General features: G+C 47.9%; 1 protein-coding gene across 1 annotated transcript in view; it reads right to left on the reverse strand.

Annotated features, from left to right (window-relative positions):
* LOC126547321 (uncharacterized) overlaps positions 1 to 18,696 on the reverse strand; it is a 147,220-nt gene extending 128,524 nt beyond the window's left edge. The window contains exon 1 of the mRNA XM_055062914.2: positions 18,624 to 18,696. Coding sequence (XP_054918889.1) covers positions 18,624 to 18,672 — 49 coding nt within the window. The 5' untranslated portion in view covers positions 18,673 to 18,696. The remainder of the gene's footprint in view (positions 1 to 18,623) is intronic.
* Positions 18,697 to 21,090: the final 2,394 nt, after the last annotated feature.

Genomic DNA, 21,090 nt, shown 5'->3' on the forward strand with positions numbered 1-21,090 from the left:
CCGCTACACCTTTCATTTTTCGGTTGCTTGTCTTGCGCGCGCTGCTTCTATTCATGATGAACCCTCCCCAGCTAGCTCAAATGTCGATCCTGACAACTATGAATTTTTCTCGGCTCTTCTTTCTGACTTTCTGGGAAATAATCATATTGGTCGACGTTTATCGCTCATTGGTTTCGTAAGCATGCATAGGTGTTCCGGTGACTCGGCGGGGCAGAGCATTCTGCTGCAGAGCGCGGACGCGATCGTTGGTTCGATATACAGAGCCGGAGCAACTGCGTTGCAGTGCATGGGTCCGAGGTGAAAGAAAAAAAAAAAAGGAAAATAACGAAAAAAGAGGTAAATAAAATAAAGACGGATGAAAAAAGGACGAAATTTACGCGTATTGACGTTTGGGTACAAAGTAAGGAACTGCAAGTTGGCATGCGTATTCGTCTTGATGGCTGTCGTTCTTGAGTCCTGTCTCAGTATAACGTATACGTTATAATGAGACCGCATTTACAGCTATTGAACCATAGGCCTAAACCCCAATGTTCGTCTCTTCGCAGAAGAGACGAACATTTGTATTATAGTTGTTTGTAGTTATTACAGAAGACTCCAGAAGAGTCTTCTGGAGTCTTCCATGCGACGTACCCTAAAGGCCACGGTGTGTACAGCGTCGACATGATAGTACATGTTACTAAGAATAATTTGCTTGCGTGCTTCAGTAACGCTGATTTTCTAGTATTTTCTCTTGCCAGAAGACACTCCCAATAGTAGGCACAGTTTGCTCATACGCCTTCGTAGGAGCCTTCACTGTTTTTATTGGTGGGCGTACTAAACGGAAGCTCCAGAATACCCGAATGAAAAGGATCTCCGAACTGTGGCAACAATCCACTTCTTCCGCTGGCACAGAGGATGTATATGCGGAACACGCGCCGTTAGGAGGGTAAGGTAAAACTGAAGCCTTTGCTCTAGGACGGTGCCACACCCACGGTTACTGCGTGACGTTAGAAGTCTCGCTATGTCGCGTGGGTGCCAAGCGTTCACTGGGGAAGCCGACCGCGGCTTTTTACAGCTTCAAATGCTTCTTCGGCCCTCATTGTGCATTCTTCCAGACGAAGAATACGAGACCCAACGTAAGGCGTTGTAAACTCGCTGAGAATCCAAAGGAAGGTTAATAGAATCCAAAGCGAATAACATGTTCACCTTTCAGAGAAGAAAAGTGTAACTTCACGTCACCTGTAGCACATGCATGGGGACATCACACCATGGCGGCAAGGTAAGGCTTGAATTTGAACGCACTAGCCAATGAGCTATCCTGACGTAAAGCTTTTTCATGGCCTAGTGTGTAAGTAATACTCGTAACTGAAAGTAGCGCAAAAAAAGACAGATTGTACAAAAGATCAAGCGCATTCCTTCGTGAATTCCCTTGCGAATGTGCGTTTCTTGCGCTGCTTTCAGTTACAATAAGCTACCACTCCAGTTGTTTGTTTGGCAGTTTGCGCATGGTGTGCATAAGTATGCTCGACACAGCTGCAGAAAGAGAAGCCGTGTGCGCGCGCATTTTGGAGGCAACAGCAAGATAGTACTCCTGTGTATACAGGGTGTCCCACGTAACTTTAACCAAACATTAAAAATATGCAAATGCCACGTAGCTGGACATGAACCAAGGTAATGTTGTTTACCATCGCTTGGAAATACTCATGTTATTTTTTTCATTCCGCCTAATTAGATAATTAGTCTTAATAAATTAATTAACTTCTCAAATATTATATTTAGATGAAAAGTGTCAATGAGAAAATTGTACAGCGACATGAAAAACTCCCGATACAGCTTTGTGTTGCTCAATACGTGCTGCATAAAAGTGTTTTTCTGAGCGTGAAAGGAGTCTGCAAGAACGCGCAAAATTGCTGCGCGACTATACATATATGGCAGTTTCCAGTAGCCCAAGTCGAGTGTGATGGGGAACGTGTAAAAGATCTGAACACTGCTAGTGATTAGGGAATTGACTCAGCGAATGCGCGCTGAACAACCCTGTTACCAACGAGTAATCTATTTAGTCCCCGGCTCGCTCCCACATTTTCTTCTTCGTCGTCTTCCCCGCTTTCTTTTCCCTTTTTTCTTTTGCCCCATTCTTGCTTTGCTTTCTTTTTCTTTCTTTTTTTTTTTCTCTGCTTACATATATGAAGAGACTGCGTCATTGTAGTCCTTGAAGAAAGGTCGGTCCACCGACCGAAACTGTTGGGCCAATATTCCGAAGATAGCTGCGAAGCTGTGCTTCTCATCTTTCTAAATACGCTTGGCCCATTAAAAAATCCAGTCACATATAGATATATATAAGCACGTCAGACATTGCGTCATATCTTGGACCCTGGCCACGATTCCCTATGCAGAAGATGGAGACGAATTCAGTCCCTGAGACCAATATTTTATTCCTAAATGAAGATGTTTGCACATCCACCTAAAAACGCTTCCGCAGCACACTGCAGAGCGACATCTATGCAGTTCTCTGCAGATTCACATGAAAAAGTTAACACGCATAGTTTTTCCTCGCGCGAATGAAAATGAAAGGCTGAATGTGCTGCTAATAGTAATAATAAACAAAGCAATTCGCCTCACGGGACTGCGCAAATACATATGTATACAGGCATTTCTTTTCCTGCCAAAACTACGGGTACTATAGCCGCACCGCCGTTTTATATGCGCGAGGGCGAGGCACGTGGCAAGATAGAAGGCCAGTCGTATGTACGATATCCAGCGCGCGCATTGTTGTCTGCATGATACGATTGCGGAAAGTAGTACAAGTTTGAAGTGCCACATCAACGAAACCTCGGCCGCCACAGACGAATAGCGCGACAAGCGTCGTCGTGCGGCAGGGTAGTCCACGAGCGGCGTTTGATTGACGAGGCGCACGTTTACTATTTACGACCGTGTCATTAGGAGACGAGCCGTCCGCCCGACGAAGACGTCGCCCGCAGCGCGGGGAAGCCGTCGCAGATGGCCGTTCAGTTTTACGGCTTTCCCCTTCGACGGCTCTCGGTGTCACTGGCACGCGCGTGCTCCATGGAACGTGCGTCTCCGCGCATCGATCGCTACGCGAAGCAGCAGCATGCGACCATAGGCGTCCGACGCTCGGCCTCCACGAAGAAGTCGACGCCGAGATTTGCGTTGTTCGCGTATAGCGGCGGGTGTGGAATACAACGTTGCTCTGCTTGACACCGGCCACCGCGGTTCGCCGATCGCACCGTTGAACGGATTTTAAGTGCGATCAGGGTCGACAGGCCGAGGGGTCCGGGGAGGTGGCTCCGCTGCCTAGCGCGTTTCATCTGACAGCCGATTTAGGCAGGCACTATTTAATGGTAACCCAATAATTAATCGCCGAGGATGCCACGCTCTGAGTTTCCGCCGCTCATTATGCAGTGTCGTCGTTTGTATCAACCCGACGGTCGGTTCGAGTCGGGCTGCCAAACCGGCCGGAAATCTAACGATCTTCGGTTTCGCGGAAACGCTATCTAGCAGGCCGTGCCAGCGACCGTTGGGGCAGCCGCAGCCTGCTGTATAGGTGACTGCACAGTTACTCGCTCGACTCCCTGGGAAAGGTGCACGAAAACGCGGTCGGGCCGGTCTCGCGATCCGGCGCTCGCTTGTCGGCTTCAGGTAAGCGAAACTAATGTCCTCTTGAAGAGCACAGAGTCGCTCGTAAAAGTTTACCGAACATGAACCCGGGCAGAATTACTGAATATATGTGAGTGATTACGGCGCAAGGTTGTGCGAGACTAACTTATTCAAACTGGTTGTGTCGGAGTAGATACCTAAAATTCAAAAACACGACTGTCCCTCTCTCCACGGTTTAACAGTAAGCCGCTGTTTATTCGCCGAATGTATTGTGTAACGTCGCCGATCTTCACTCGCTTCGACAAGAGAATTTCACAGGGATCGATATGAAACTCTCTTGTCGGATATTTCCTTGCGCCCAAGGCTGTCAGAATAATTACCTAGTTTTCAACTACGTCTTTTGTAATCGCATGTATGGTTAGAGCTCCGTTGTCGTCCTCTATAAATTTTTGTAAGGCCCTAACGGTAAGGGTGTTACCAGTACGACATGAAAACACCCGTAAGGGTGTAAACATTTTTACAGTGTGCAGTGATTATTTTGAGAAAATCAGTCAACAAGAAGTTTAAAGTTCTCCTCTAAAGTATACACCCCATGCAAGCGATCTCGCGCGCGACAGCGACAAGCGACGCGATGGAGGTGGCTGTCGCGTTCGCTCGTGGCCTACAAGTCGTACCACATGCGAGCGACGACTTCCAGCGACGTCTCCTCGGTGTTGCCGGTTTGCAGGCAGCAAACACGTGTCGTAACTGGCGTGACGCGTGCTTTATTTATTTAAGTTGATGTCTTTTACTGTAAAAAGCAGCATAAATTATTTCTGAAGGTCTTGCAGTACGTTCTTATCATTGCACGTAGAAAAATTCAATCGTTTGCTCGTTCCCTGCGACAATCGGTAGTACTTGAGTGATGTAAATCCAGTTCCGGCTTCGCGCTATTGGCTAGTCGCTAATAGAACTTCCGGGCGACGAGCGACCAATTCTAGATTTCCAGAACCGAGTGATCGAGCGACAAGATCGAGCGATCTGTTCAAGCGACAACCCGTTTCGCCGCTTAAGCCGTCGCTCGTCACCGTCGCGCAAAAAATCGTTCTCGTGGGGTTTATTTAGCCTTTATGATCGTCAACAATTTCGGGCTCGTTGCCATCCGCGGTGAAGTTATTTATACTAATCAACAGCCAGCTTATCGATGGGATATATTTCCCTCGTTCGAATCTACAGCTGCATGTGTATCAAGTACTTGTTTCAAATCTGCAGGTAAAAAATTGATTGCGCTAAATACCGTACGTGAAATCAAAACTAATGAGAATTCTTGTCACCACCATGACATTTTTATTCCTCTTTGAGTGCATCGAAGGAAATTTTCTAAGCAAAGCTTTATTTAATAGTTATTAAACAATGCATTAAGTTGCTTGATGCTAGAGCAAGAGTGCACTTAATAGTAAAATGGTAGAGCGTCATTATTTGACCACAGTGCGTGTCTGTCTTTTTTGGAATCGTTTCCGTCATATGTCGGTAATTTTCGCCCTTTCTGCGTCGCGCTTATTTTGTTGAGCTTTGCTTAAGTGCTACATGAGAACTCAAAGCAGTTCTGCAACTTTTTTTCTTCTTGCGTTAATAGCCTGAACAGGGCTGCCAGTGTCAATATATTGAACAATTCGAAAAGAAAGGTATTTCTTCTTGGCCTCACCCGGCAGTCTGTATTTGACTAATGCGTATTGGCCATGAACAGGGATTATTTGAGCAGAAATACTTCGAATATTTCAATTGCATCATGTGAATAAGCTCGAGCTTCTCCCTTGGCAGAGGCATGCAGCTGAGCACGCATTTGCAGAACTGGGCCCGTATTTACAAGAATCTCTGAAGTGAGAATTGTTCGTAAGAGAAAGCTTCAGCCACCGAGTCATAATGCTAGACATATACGCAAAAGCGGCTGGTCAATGGCAAAGAGCACTTACGGACGAAAAATTTGACGAATTTGGCCCCAGTATCCCGAATAAGCCGCATGCACGTTGCATAGCGCCAATGGAACGCCTGTACGTTTCGTTAGGCACGCTAACTTATTACTGCGACAGAGCTCGAACAAATGAGTTGGCGTAGACTTTCAGAGTTACCATAACGCACGGCCTTCTGCATCGGCATGTGCACGACCATATGGCACGCGTGTATCGAGAGCACCCATGATGTTGCGCTGGTAGAGGCAGCACCTTGCGTAAAGCATTTGATGCCACGGTTGCGCTCAGTGGAAGAGGGGACACAAACTCTTCTATCCTAATTGTGCATGCTTTTGAAGAAGGTACGGTAGTGACATGCTGCGCTATTCGCGTTTCAGTTTAAGCCGATAGCACATGTTCACTTGAGGGGCGTTTGTGGAACAGTTGTGCGCCTCGGTGGTTTCTGTTGCAATACGCGAAAACGCATGTAGCTGTTCATAGCGGTTGCCTGCTGCCGGGAACAGTCGGTATTTCGAATGTAAAGATGAGCCGAGACCCAGGGGCAAACCACTGAACTCGCGCGAAGAAACAGCAAAATGGTCACAAGCATATATATGTATACAACATAGCGAAGGCGGTCGGCCAGTGGCAAATAGCCATTACGAACGAGTAGCTTTGTGAATTCGGCCCCTAGTCATTAGGTCAAAAAACGCAGATGTCAGGCACAGGCAGAAAGAGGCTCAAAATAAATTATTTTGGGCAGAGGAATGGAGCTGCTCCTTTGGCCGCCATGCAGGAAACGGCAAGGTATAAGAAAGCGCAGGTCAGCCATTACGATATCGCGTCAAGCATGGAGAGTTGCATCAGATTAAGTTGCAGCTATGTTACGGAACACCACGATCGAGTAGGGAAAGGGAGAAACCTTTATCTGTGGTAGCATGACTTCAAGGCCGTAATAGAAATGAAGCTGTCTCTGGTAACATAGAAGGGAACGCGAAATTTCCGTCGGGTACTGCAGATACCTGGCTGAGGAAAGTGTCTTTGTTTGTTTGTTTGTTTGCTTGCTTGCTTGCTTGCTTGCTTGCTTGCTTGCTTGCTTGCTTGTTTGCTTGCTTGCTTGCTTGCTTGCTTGCTTGCTTGTTTGCTTGCTTGTTGTCGCTCCCTTTTGCAGCTGCTCGTGAAGATCGTCGTAGTCCCATTATCGTCTCCACCTTCTCAACTTTCACGTGATTGGCGGGGTGACAGAATAAGAATTATATTGCTGGGATTAAAACATCCCGAAATTGCCCAGTGTGTTATGCGGGACGCCGTATAGTGGAACTCTACGATTAAGCATTTTTTGCACACCGCCCCATCGGAATGTGGCCGCCGTGGCCGGGAATCGAACCGGCGACCTGGTGCTTGACAGCGCATACGTCGTACCACCACGGACTTGCACGATAAACTTTCTTTTTTGTCACTACTGCGCTTTGTTCTTCCTCGCCGACGAAAATGTAAATTACACGCGGGAGCAGTCGAAAGTGTTCTCGACTCTCGCTTCTTCTGTTCCTCGCTCGGCAACCTTATAGCGCCGCGACAATGGCGGACACTGCAGCGGTCTCTCTGCCTTCTCCCGTTGGAGGCGGCGAGGAGATCCGCAAATGAAAAACACCATAAATGCTGCTACACACGTCGTATACGCATCGCGAGCTATAGGCGCCATAACGCCACGACGTAAACCGCCACAGAGGCAACGCGATTATAAGGCGGCTTCTGTCCTCCACCGCGGCAGTAGGATTTCGATGGGGACGGATAGCGAAAAAGTGACCCATGCACTGAGATTTAGGCGTAAGTTATAAATTAAACCCAGGTAGCGGAAATTATTCCGGAGCCCTCCAAATACACAGCTTTTCTTGCGATCGAGCTGTAGTCATGGGACCAGCCCCCATTACATACCTGCATTCTCCTGTGAAAAAATTCCTGCGTGTTCCCGTACGGCATGAAAGACTGTACGCCCGATGAGTACGAGAAAGGAACAAAGCGGGAGCTGCAGGATGAAAAACGTGTTCTTTGCGTTGAAAGGAACAGCGCTTTTGTTGCACTTGTTGACAGTTGAAAGTAGGAAATGTTGTGCCGTGTCATATTGTACGTTGGATTATACGAATCATCAGATCAGAACGACGTACACAGCAAACGTCAACTGCAGCCTACGCTTTTTGCTTTCGAATGTATCTTTAACGTAAATCTATAATTCTGCGAAAATCCCATTTTAACGTCTACATCTTCCGCCTGTAGCCTTTGGTGTTCTGTAGTAAGGCTAAACAAAGTATTACTGTATAAAAACGGTCATATAAACCCTATAGGGGGTGATAATTTTTCACTTTTCCTCAATTTTTAATAATGTCGTGTGGCAAAAGAGGCTGACATCACTAGTACGAGAAATCTAAACACATATTCAACTAATAAACTTCTTAATTAATTACGGTACGACACGTATTGCAATTTACGAATTGTAGAAGAAATCCGAGTTGAAAAACAAGAAATTTATCTTCAGTAGTTATCTTCGAAATTTGTCTTCGCCGCGGACCGGAGGCCGAAGCGCAGAACATAAATTTGTTTTGTTTTTCAACGTGGATTTCTTCAAATAAGTATCTGGGGGAAATTCATTCAAAGTGGATACGCCTCGCAAGCTCACCGGCTACAATTCGTAAATTGCGGTATGTGCCATAAGGTAATTACTTCAAAAGATAATTAGTGTATTATTATTAATTAGTCGAATATGTGTTTAAATTTCTCGTGCAAGTAATGTCCGCCTCTCTGAATAATCCAGCTCAAGGACTAGAATTATGTCATCAGCAACAGGCTATTTTTAAAATTCCATAAAGCTTAAAAATGATCGCCCTGTATACTTCATGCTGAAACGTACGTTTAGGAAAAGAAAAGTTTCGACGATTTTTTTAAAGAAACCTCAAGGTCTTTGCGATACTTCATTAAAGGTCGATGATACCGCTATTTCCGGCAGATAACTAACTTGACCCAGCTGCAAAATTTCACAAATGAACGGACGTGTAGCATTTTCTTCTTGGAATGAGATATCAAGTTGTTCTAAGACGTATACGCCGAATGTCCGTTCCTCCATGGAGCATATATATACACAACACAGGCACGTACCCAAAGGAGGGGGGGCGGGGGGCCTGCTCCCCGCTCCGGAAATAAGACGCATGACTCCCCCCCCCCCCCCCCCTTCCCCGCCCCACCCCACCGCTTCTCACACACATTCCTAAAGCGCCGCCACATCAATGTTGGAACTTGACAGCTATTCGGTGGTCAACGTTTTCCTGCCTTTTTCATTCCTTTTTGATGGCGGTAGTTATATTGGCATCTCCTGGGGTGTGAAGGCCGGTTTCTCATCGATTCGGTGCCCGCGCGATTAACTCGAGATGCATTCAGTTGTCACCGTCTTTTCAACGGTCACGCGCATTGCTGTTGCTTTGTTAGTTCAACCTTGTTTGTTTAGACTGACCCAGGGACCAGGAAAGGGATTCGATTCGTTGTCAGCTGGTCTGTATGCACGTGGAACGAGTTGCGGCCAGAGGAAACGCCAATTGCGTTTGACTTTTCCTTTTGCTGCATTATTTCCTCGAGTAGCGGCTTGCCGCGACGCTGACAGATCCTCGGAGCCATATACCCGCGATATGGGTTAGATAAGGTGGAAAATAAAATAATGCGAGACAGCGTCCATCATCAAACCTTGCAATAAGCATTAAACTCATAGGCAATACGACTGTCACCCCTTAACCCGTCTGGTTTTTCACTAACTGTAGAGCTCTTTTCGTGCAAAATTGCCAACTGGAAACAAGAGTCGCAAGGATTTGAGAAATTAAGCGACCTACTAAGTGAGAGAGCCAAGGCAACTACCAAACAGGAAGGAAAAGCGAAAACTATCAAATTTAACTGTTGTTTATGAAAATATTTATGGATCAACATCTTTTTATTTAAAAAGGAAGTAGAACAGAAAAAGGAAGTGGAGAACAGTTCCGTGTGTTCTGAATGACGCTTCTACAGTTATCATTCGAGCCGCCTAACGTAGCCACTTCTCTGCTGTGCTTATGTAGGTGTTTTTCTAACCTTCCGCGGTGGGCGTAGTACGTCTAGAATCACAGCGTCCTGCGCCCTACGCGGTTGTGCGGGACTGGCAGCCACGCATCGTTACGTAACTTCCCAAATAACAATACGAGTCGGTTGTGGCACTTAACTTGTTAGAGCAGTAAACGAGAGATCCAAAAGAACTGTGACTGTTCCGCAAATATATCTTTCTGTATAATTCCTCCAGAGCTAATTAAAAAAAAAACGCTACTATAGTCGGATACAAATTAAGTCTGCAGTGAAGCCCCGCCCACGCCCTCATAACCGCCAGCCACTGTTCCTCCGCGATTCTGCAAATAATTCGTACTTCAAACTTTTCCTGTTACGCAAATAAGGCGGTAACCACAAAAATAAAATTATTAGCGCTTAATTTTATACCTTTTCCCTCGCCTATTATAGTGGAATGGCCAAAGCATAATTCATTACTGGACTGAAATAACATGCTTGCTTTGCTGCAACTATTTATTGTCAAGTTTCACTTCAGTTCCCACTGAAGTTTCATGAGTACAACGGGTTCAGCAGTGAAATGAATGGCACCGCAGACTTTTGAAGAGTGAAATGCTGAGACTCCATACACTTTGTCCATGACCTCATTGCTTCCGCCGATGAAAAGACTCTTCAAGAACAGCAGACGCTCCGGAGGTATCAAGTGACGCCATTTTAAAAGATCGCATGAAGACGATTTTGTTTGCTTCTGTGATTGGCTGGCGAAGTAACACAACTCCGCGCGGTTTGTGTGCCTTGGTTGCCAACTGCTGTTGTTTTTTTTTAATTCTACTAAAGTAATCGTTATTTTACACTTTCGCTTCTTTACTTCTTCTTGGCAGTGTTCTTCCTGCGCAAGTCCATTTGGCATAGTTCCTTGTTTGCCAAGTAAAGAGAGGTGTATCGCACAGCAGCACCTGTAACATACACCTTATTTCATTTCTCTTTTGAGGGTTTATGCGTTTTCATGGAGAATGGTGGACATTATTCACATTTGTACTAGTAAAGGTAACCCCCCCCCCCCTAATTTGCATAGAAGTTACCTTGGGTTGCCCCCCCCCCCCCCCCCAAAATAATATCCCGGGTACGTGCCTGATACAACATATTCAACATATCACACAACATATTCGATACGTTTTCTACAATTTAAGGGCCATGGCGGCCTTCCGTGTGACAGGTTCATTTTATTGGCACTGCACAGTATTTGGCAAAGTCCGATGTGTGACAGAAACACTGGAACTCCCAGGTCTGCGAGGTCATTTTTCCTTGAAGCTGCAGCCCATGTGCATAGTGTATGCTGCGCAAGAGCAGCCGCCAGAGCGGGTGTTTTTATGGGACGCGTGTGTTTGTCCGCCTGAATATTACTGTCTGTTCGTGTAGAGCTTTGCAGACCTTTACGTCCGATTTCCATGTACTTAAAAGAAAAGGGAAAAAAAGCAATGTTGTACGATAGCACAGCGTTTTGTACAATGCACAGTGTTGACTGCGCGTTCACTCCCAAATGCACATTGTGTTACTGACATGGACTCAAATCATGTGGCAATGTCGAAGCTGAGGATGACAAGGTGGCCTAACGGCGACAAAAATTACGTTGTGTGTCGTCGATGACGACAACGGTCGCCATCAGCGTAACGGAATGGATGGACGGGACAGAAGGATGGACAAGGCAAAACCAATGTTCAGCATTGGTTGCTGTCGCAGTAAAAAAAGCCGGCTCGAACGAAACGTTCTCGCGGTTAAAACATTCACTGACAATTACGCGATGAGCAATGAGCGTTCTGCGCGAGCTATATTTAAAGCGGTAGTCAACGAGGCTATACCTCCGTAAAGTTCAGTTGTACGAGTCTGGACTCCGGCTCTTTTGTCCGTCGCCACTAGCTTTAATTTGAACTTCCCGCCGCACCAGCTGCCGCACCCGGAAAGAACACAGCGCCCCTTTGTCTTCGTTGTAGAGTTGAACGCACTGTTCACCGACGGAAGCGTGGCCTTAATTAACCAGTCTCGCAGAGGAGCTCATTTGTATCTGGCGTCGTCGAGAGGACAGAGCTAAAGTGGACAGTGAGAGAGACTGGGGCGAGGGGGCACTCTCTTTGTCGCCATTGAAAACAGGCGCGCCGAAAGTCACGAGCGGCCGCGCACAAAGGCATCGAAGAGGCGTCAATGAGCCGCCGAGCGCTGCCGAAAACAGGTCAAGCGTCGCCGCCGCGTTTCCCCTCGGTCGCAGCGACTCGGTCGTGTGTGTGGACCGAAGAAAAGAGAGCCGGCGCACATCCTTAATGCGCATATCTGCAGTGCAGCCAAACGCGCCGCTTCTCCTCCTCTGGCCACCAAACGGTGCGAAACTGCTGATAGAGCTAGGAGAGGTGGAAGGGGGTATTGGGCTCTTTATGTGGTGTGTGCTGCGCACCGTTCGTTTTTTTTTTTTTTTTCCCTCTTCGAGTTTGTCAGGTAGCGGCGCGTGACGCCTTCTCTCCGACCTCCAGTAGCACCGTGTGTCAATCTCGCGCTGACGGGCGACCGCGACCAGCAGACAGGCTTGGAGGCCGCGCACATGGAAGAGAAGCACGACATGCAGTCGGCGAGGTGGAAATGTTTTCTCACTGTAGGCTGTGCAGCCAGACAGACTTAACACTACCCTGGATGTTCACGAAAGCGTTTGTGATGAGAACACACAAATAATAGAAAATGGGGTGAAGTGTTGTGTGTGTGCGTGGGGGAGGGGGGGGGTTAGAGGGGAGTACTTTCCGCGTGAGTCAGTATGCATCGCAGTGAAGAGGACTGCTGTTTTGTCCCCTACAGCAAACATACAAGACAGCGAAAACGACAGGCTTTTTCCGGTCCGCCTCTGCAATTCATTGATATATTCCGCTCCATAACACGTATAAAGTTAACTCGCCTTTATCAAAGGAAAAAGCGTCCACTGCTCGTTTGACGAGCGTCGCTGCCAGACCGTGTGGTGGCGCTGCGGTGGCGCTCCGGTTAGCTCCGGTGGCACTTGACTTCCATCGCAGCAAAGCTGTGCAGGGAGAGTTCTGCTCTGCCCTCCAGTACTTTCAGTAGGCACGGGAGACAGCCGCAGAACCACTACCCGCCTCGGAGTCAGCGTTGGAACCACGCACTTACGTCGAAGACGACTGCACATTTTGTTTCCTCGAGTTTGTGCACGGTTGTCTTTCAAAGGACAAACAATCGATCAGCATATCTATACCGGAAGAAGAAGCACTCGCCCACCTGCTTACGAAGCCCAGTGGTGCAAAACGCTGGGGCGTCAGGTTTCTTCACGAGCAAAAGCTCAGCCGCCCGCGAAGACTTCATACAGAACACCGCCGCGCGCAAGCCGCACCCGGTGTGCTGAGCCGCCGGCTACAGTCGAGAACTCGCAAGCAACGAACAATACGTGGCACATGCACGAGAAGCAAAATTTCCGAACGTTAACCGCGGCCTATACGGTACACAGGGTCTATTTGCGGTAATGGTTCCGTTTGCTACGGGCACCGGGCGCGTTTGCCTGGTCGAGAGGAGCGCGCCTTGCGCGGAACTAACGCACCGGGGTGCATATCTCCTCATCCGCGTAAGCGGATGCAGCGTTCATTGAGGACGACAGCAACGACGTGGGTAACTAAGCAGGAAAAACGCACGAGGCAAAAAAAAAAAAAAAAATGTATGGTGAACGGTTGGCGCAACAGGGCGACCCTGATGTCGACGTCCGACGCTCGCGCGCCTCCTGTGGGCGCGGACTCGGCAAGCGAAGCTCCACAATGAAGCTCGAAGGATGCGGCTCTCTTTATTCGCATGCTCGCATGCATTAAGCGGCGCGCACGCACGCACGGTTTGTTAGGCGCGCGCTTCCTGCCACTCGCTGTGCGCGCGAGATGCGCTGCCGCCGCTGCAAGCCGCGGCTGTGAATGTCGCAGCGGCGGCGACCGTCGGGCTCGAAAAAGGGAGGAGCGGAGCGTTTTTAGTTCGTGTCCGAACGGGAGGAAGTCGGATGCTGGTTTCTCCGCGCCGCTGCCTCCGCCGGCCAAACACGCACACGCAACGCGCTCCGGAAGGAGCGGCGCATTGTGCGGACATAGCAGCGCCTCTCTGCTCAGAGTGCGAAAAGTGTTCGGCGGATCATGGCGCCGCAGTGGAGAACTAACATCGCATGTGCGACGGAGCTAAATGGCTCCCGCTGATGCGGCACGGAAAGTGACTACGAGATGGCGCGCAGGCATTCGGACTATCGTCACACCTGCAGTGACTAAAAAATAAAAGGCCCGACTGACCATTCCTCTGCTCTTACCCGTCCCCTTGATTTGCTTTTCACCCGTCAAAGCCGTTATTGGGACCTTGTGGCGACTGCCCCCGACAACGCTCATTCGACGCAAGAAATCCCTGCTTCGAGCACCGCGCGACTGCAGCTGAACAATACTACGGGCGATGTATATCTGGTCTGTGGGCAGGTCCCCTGTACTGTACCCGCTATTTCAAAACGATCTTCGCTCGTTTAACTGCCGGCCGATCGACGACGTAATAACCGAGTTGGCTGCCGCGGTTTCGTTGCCTGCTTGTTAGTGAGGGTTGCGGCCCCCGATGTGCCTCGAAATGCTCGCCTCGGAGCGACGAAGAGGGACGAGGTTGGCGTCGGCAGCGGCAGGAGGATTGCCGAAAAGCTGCAGAGACGGTGTCTATAGGCGGAGGCGGGATCGAGCAGCGTTTATCACTGAGCGCGCGAAACAAAGTCCAGAGGTATTTTCGGCGTTTGGCGCGTGCTACACCTCTCATCGGTATCCCCGGCGAAGCATAGATAAGGAGCGTAATTACGCCCTGTCAACTATACGACGCAGTCGCTATCGGTGCAGTGCCGCCGCACGAAGCGAGTGCGGCCCGCTAAAGTCACGTGTTGCGCTCCAGTTTTGCGCTGACAGGGCGCTCTAAGTTCTGTTGGGATTGAAGACAATTTGTTACACAAAGCAGGCGCGATCATTACGTCGCTAAAGCTAGAATTTTCTACGCTGTTCATAGCAAATTTCACAGTAACTGCAATTATTATTATTATTATTATTATTATTATTATTATTATTATTATTATTATTATTATTATTATTATTATTATTATCGTCGTCGTCGTCGTCGCTGATGTTGTGATCACTGGTTCCGTTACAGCGAGTTTCTTTTCTTTTTCTTCTTTTTTTTTTTCTATAGGTTTCTTGCGTCCTGGAGCTGGTGTAATGGCCGGGGACGCCGCGGTCGAATGAGGCGGAGGATTGATTTCTGCCACCTGTTACCATTTGGCGCGCACCAACACCTCAGCGTGCAAATGTCTTGCTCTATTCCGCTTCCGCAGAAATGCGACCAGAGTAACCGGCATATACACTCGTAATCACTGGACCGTCATATCCACTGAGAACTCCTACAGCGGGTAAGCTAAAGTGAGGCCACATACTGTAGTTGATCCCTCCGTACTTTTTCGATGTCCGCCTTTTTCAAGATACCTCGAAAACTTTGATCCTCCGTACACTTTTTCAGGTATCTATCTCTGAGACTACAGCAGGCACTGCTATAACGGACGAAGACCACTACGTTGTGTGCATCGCCAAGAGGTTCTTGAGAAGGTGTTTGACATACTAACTGATCCTCCTAAGTATCACGATCTCTTACGCATTAAAGCGGAAAGGTAGGCGATTCGGTATGCGTTTAGAATGGTAACAGCGAGAACAAAACGACGGACGGGGTGAGAGAACACAGGAAGAGCGCTGTTCTTTCACCCCGTCCTTCGTTTTGTTCGCCCTGCTATCATTATGAACTCTTACGCATACCTGGTGCAGTGAATTTGCCGACCCACGTAGGTTTTAAGTATCCCTCACCAAATTACGCTGCCGCATTGCCGTCTTAATTTCTTTATCTACGCAAGTCCGGCCTGGTGTACCCCTTCCTGGTTTTCTATTTCTATAGTGAGGACGAGACTACTATGTCACTTCTTTTTTACCATTCACCGCCGCCACATCACTGCGAAAAAAAAAATGGAAGAACCTTCCAAATTCAATTTCGCGAACTTGATCTGAAACTGACAATTCCCAGTATCCTTTCATTCGACTCCCCGGTGCGGCCACATGGATGTTTGCACCGCCGTCTAGGATTTTATTATTGAGTCCAAACGATTGGCACGTTAAACTTGCTTTCTTTTTAGTTATTGTTATTATTTTAAAGAAAAGCTTTCTCTTTCGAGTATTTTCCACCAAACACACATATTCGTTTTGTTTTTTTGTTTATGCAAACACACGCATACACACACATATATATATATATATATATATATATATATATATATATATATATATATATATATATATATATATATATATATATATATATATATATATATATATGTGTGTGTGTGTGTGTGTGTGTGTGTGTGTGTGTGTGTGTGTGTGTGTGTGTGTGTGTGTGTGTGTGTGTGTGTGTGTGTGCGTGTGCGTGCGCGTGTGCGTGTGCGTGTTTACCGGCGGTTATTGTGCGCAGAGGGAAAGCAGGAAGAACACTCATAGGGGAAATGACATTTACAAATGAATAAAGGGCTTCTCGCCGCAGAGGCACAGCCGGAGGTCTCCCCGGTCGCATGGGTGGCGTAACGGGGATGATTGAGTAATCACGTGTTCGTCAGAGGTGATGAAGTATTTCATACGTCTCAATACATGCAACTTGGCGCACGAAGGTTCCTTCACCACCCACTAAACTTTGCATTAGCCTGCAAGCCATCGCCTCATCCCCGTGACATACCATGAGGCCATGTAGAAATAAAAATAGAAAACATTGCAAACATCATTTGTCTTTCTGCATATGATTTAATTGGAAGTATACAAGAAAGCTTCGCTTAACACAGATTCCGAAAAGTGGTTTGGTATGCCGGTTTTCTTTTTCTCTCTTTTTTGAACTACTACGGCACGTCGGCACACTACCCAAGAGGTCACTGATTCAGTTCCGCGCTTGAGCTCACACTCAGCGTGTGAGCTACACAGCGCCGCGACAAAACTGCTAAACTGATTTCGCGGCCCCCGACCGTTCGAGCGTCGCGGAAACCCAAACACAACTGTCGCCGCCTCACGCTACCATCTCGCGGAGCTTCGCGTGCTCGCTTGCTGCCTGCGCGTGGGTCGACACTCTTCTGATCGCCAAACATTGCGGGGTGGCACAGGTGTGCACGCGTTCAAGTATGCGCGAGCGCCTCTCGAATGAGCTTCCCCGCCCACGCGGCGCGTCTCGCACCGTTTCGACTGTTGGGTCTCTGTTTTACGCGAAAAGAAAACGAAGTGAAAGGCGGCTCGAGTATAGTACACGGGTGGTCGGCGCAGGCGCCTATATGCGCGTGCCGGTATACCCTTGTGTTCGTGGCGGCAAAAGTTGTGGGCGGCGACGGCAGGATGGAGTCAGCACCGTCTCCGGCGTGGGCGTGCCACCGACGAGGACGGCGCGCACGTTGGCAACCGCCCGTCCCGAGCTCTCTTTCACCGCGCGATTTCTAGGAAAAGAGCGGCGCAGACGCTTGCTGTTCTTCGAGCTCACGGTAACACACCCCCGCCCGGCCCTAGGCTCGCAATTGATCGCGACGAGCGAGCTTTAATTGTATTAGCGAGGCTTTCCGATCGCTGCGAACCCGGAGCGTACAGTGTAAACAGAGATGGCGCCGTGCATTTTACTGTGTTGCTACCCGGAAGATTTCGTTAACTTATCTCGAAAATCTTTTATTCGGGCTATAGCTAGTCAGTGGCTGCTAATGGTGACGAAACAGCGCAAAACACGAGGCTTTGAGGCCGCGCACCGGCCCTAAAACACACAAGGTATATAGGCCCATATAGCACTGTGTTTGTCGCATAGGGTACCTATATATAGCGTATTACACGAATTCGTCTCGTTTTAAGGCGTTTCGTAAGCGTTAACAGTTCAGTCTGAATTTTAATTACGCCGAAGTATAGATAACCTCAGGCACCGTTCTTGTTTCTGTCGTATAATGTGCCGGTATCGTGTATCCCTTCTTGTCTTGTGTTGTGATGTTTCGTCAACTATAAAAGCTCAACATGAATTCTATAGTCATGGCGCGTGGCAAACATCAGACATATAAGGGATGAGCAGAGGATGTATTATTATCGCTATGTACATTATGGTCCATGTCGTTTTACATATTATAACAAACACAAAAATACAGAGAAAGGAAGGGCGGAAGGAAGGAAAACAAGACGTGAAACGCAGAGCTGTTAACCTGATTAAGTGTCCGGTTGGATACTCTGCACAGGGGGATGGACAAAGGGGCAGAAAAGGTACGAAAACAAGAGAACATTAAAAATTAAAGAAAAATAGACAGCGACCAATACAGCGTACGGGATTGGCTCTATCTATGGAAGCTCGTCATCACGGTAATATGAGGTAACAGCGCTTCCACTAGTATCGAGTGGTTCTACGTAGTTACCTTTCTTCCATTCGTCGCATGGGATTCGGACAAACTGCGCATGCGCTACTTCGCCTGCGACGTCGCCGCTAGAGAATATGCTCCACGCGAGCCACGCGTCCCTTGGTTCACGCTTTCTTTCTGAGCAATGAGCGAGGCAACTCGTAGAACTGCTTCATCTGCTTCTGCTGCTAAACTAGCTGCCCGAGCAGGCGCTCAGCGCCGCTGCCGAGAGGACCCTGCCGTTCAGAATCAACTTATTTGCCACGATATACCGCGAATTCAAAATACCTAAACAGTTGCGCTCAAAATTCGCGTTAGGGAATACCGTAATCATAGGTCTCTTTTTTTATGGTTAGACGTATGAAACAAAAGTGGTTTCGGGCAACATCAGAAGAATCAGTGCAAACATTAAATATATACCACGCTATCGCGTGCGAAATTTTTCATCCTACATCTCGGAGGCACGTATCACACACACAATAGGATTAAGACAAGAGGCTTCACGAACCTGCGCAAACTATAGCTATCTATCGCAAGTAAAACAGTCTCTTTGCGTTGCTCACCATGTCCTTGTGTCGCCGCCTTGGTTGTTTTCTCGAGGCTCGTAGCCATTGCCTCCTTGCCAGTTCCCGGTTCACCAGCTACACGAAAAAATAAAAATAAAGGAAAAGTTGGATATACTGTACCTGCCAATCCCAGCGAATAGTTTGAAGAAATAGAATAACCCTGAAATCAGCACGCTCTGGAATGTTATTCAGGGCAGAATGATTATGTAATGATCGACCTCTGTTGACTTTTTAAGAAACGCCTGACGTTATTGGTACAGCTTTGCGCGAATACACTGACGGTGCCCTTTCGGAGGGTGTTAGAAGTAGCGCCCGTGTTGGTCAAATAAATTATTGTTGTGGAGCTTGTTTAGCATGTTACAGCAACAACAATTTAAAGGGCAAGTCAGTGTAGTCAGGGTCTTTCGATAAATTTGCATAGCGGCATAGCGAACAACAGAGAAGCGGTTAATTTGGAAAGTACATAAGCTGATACGCAATATGAGAATCTCTGTTTACTCTTTCAGACGTTAGTCTGTCATCAAGCATCAACGGTCTGGATAAGCCTGAAAACATCGTAATTACTATTTATACCTTTAACACATTGCGTTAAAGACACTTGAATGAACACTTGATCTATGGAAGATTTTGAAGCAGGCAAGGAGACGAATTACAATTAAGACAGCGAAGAGGATCATTGAAACGATGACGAGAAGAACCGACTCGCCATATTCGCCATAAGTAACGGACTGTATTTCTAAACCAAATAATTAATTACGCCTTTCTGCTGATCGCGAATGATCTGCTTCGAGTGCAGACCTTTGATCTGCTGCCAGAGGTTGAACATTTCGTTGCTTTAATAAAATATTCTTACGCGAGTTCATTGATCAACACGAAGAAGCGATGCCAGCAACACCAAACTGACATCAATAGGCTTAGTTCATACCTGGTGGGATGCCCTGTGCACCATACTTTAACGTTTTGTATTCACAGTAGCACCTCAGATCACCATGCACAGCAACACGCATCACGAAAACAGTGGTCAGCTCAGCTGCGAACTACGCGCCGATGGTGCGGACCAATTGCCGTCACCCCCGCATGGGTATACAGCTCAGACCAGTCTATATGAAGGCCACGACATCATCACCGCCACAGAGCACCAGTGCGAGTGCAGAACGTGACCTGAATAATTTAAGCCACTAGAGCGTTCACAGTCAGACAGGCAGCACCCGTTTCATGGCCTCGTGCGCCTGTCGATGCCTTCGAGTAGCAGGCGCCGCCAGCGGAAGACAAACCATGCAGCGATGTAAAGCAGTGATTAAATGCAAGAAGGAAGCTTCATCCACTGGTTTCAGCGAAGCAAGAGCACAGTGCGATACGAAACAGATGACCGCGCAATTATAAACAAGCACGGACGAAGAGGCCACAGAGTACTGGGAAGGTTTGCATTCGACTGCAAAGATAATTTCTCATTCACGGCTGTAACTCCACGCGTATATATCTGATGATCGTCTCAGAAGGCAACATTGTGTTCCGAGGTCTCCATGCTCGCTATGTGCCAGACGCCTCAGCCTGACTGGGTTTATTCTCACGGGTCCTAGAACGCCTCTTTGTGCAGGGAAACGCAGGTAGCGGGCTAATTATTCTGCGTGGTGCTCGGCGCCCCTGGACAATTGCCCAGACAGTTCAGTTTCAAGCTACTTCAAGCTACTACTTACAGGTAGTATATTCTTATAGAAAACAAGTAATTTTAACTGTCAGCTTTCAACAATGCAGCCGTCGCCTTCGATGGCAGAGCACATACCGTGGGCCGCTATTTTGTAGCGATGATTTGATGTGAATTTACCAAAACATTAATTTCAATATATCATATTTTCGTTCCTCGTGCTCGAATACAGCAGCTGCGAGCAATTTGCTGTAATGATCGGTGAAACACCGCTGGCAGTTGCTGCAAGCAACTCCGAATACGTAACTCACTCAAGTTGCCTCTCAATGCTGTTGATTAATCTTTACGTGCATGCTCACATGTCAGTTTCGTGCGGTTTCTTGGCTACCTCACTGGGGACACAGTTGTCGCAAGACTTGCGACAACTGGTGCGGCCGATGCCGCTGTTGTGCGTAACACTATAGGTAAGGAGATTATCGGCTCAAGGGCCTAAACCCGGGTGCGCCCTTCATCTTGTGTGCCGCCAGTTCCGCCAATAAGACCTTTTGTCGCATCGATCGACAGTGTTTGCTCCGCGGGGAGTCCGCTGCTCTCAAGATTCCGTCCCACGTTCTCAACCGATGCGCTGAAGGGCCGAGAGGTGGAAGCGGAGGGCCAGCAGCGGTGTACTACAGAGAACTCGATTGAAAATGCGAGTGATCGATACGCGACCTACGAACGCAATACAGCAGTCGACTACCGCGGCTGGCTCCGGCCGTCTGGCAAATCTATATGATCCACATTCTGCAAAGAGCATACCTGCAAAGAGCATACACAGCT

This window comes from Dermacentor andersoni, chromosome 1 (assembly GCF_023375885.2).
Source record: "Dermacentor andersoni chromosome 1, qqDerAnde1_hic_scaffold, whole genome shotgun sequence".
Classification (NCBI taxonomy): Eukaryota; Metazoa; Arthropoda; class Arachnida; order Ixodida; family Ixodidae; genus Dermacentor; species Dermacentor andersoni.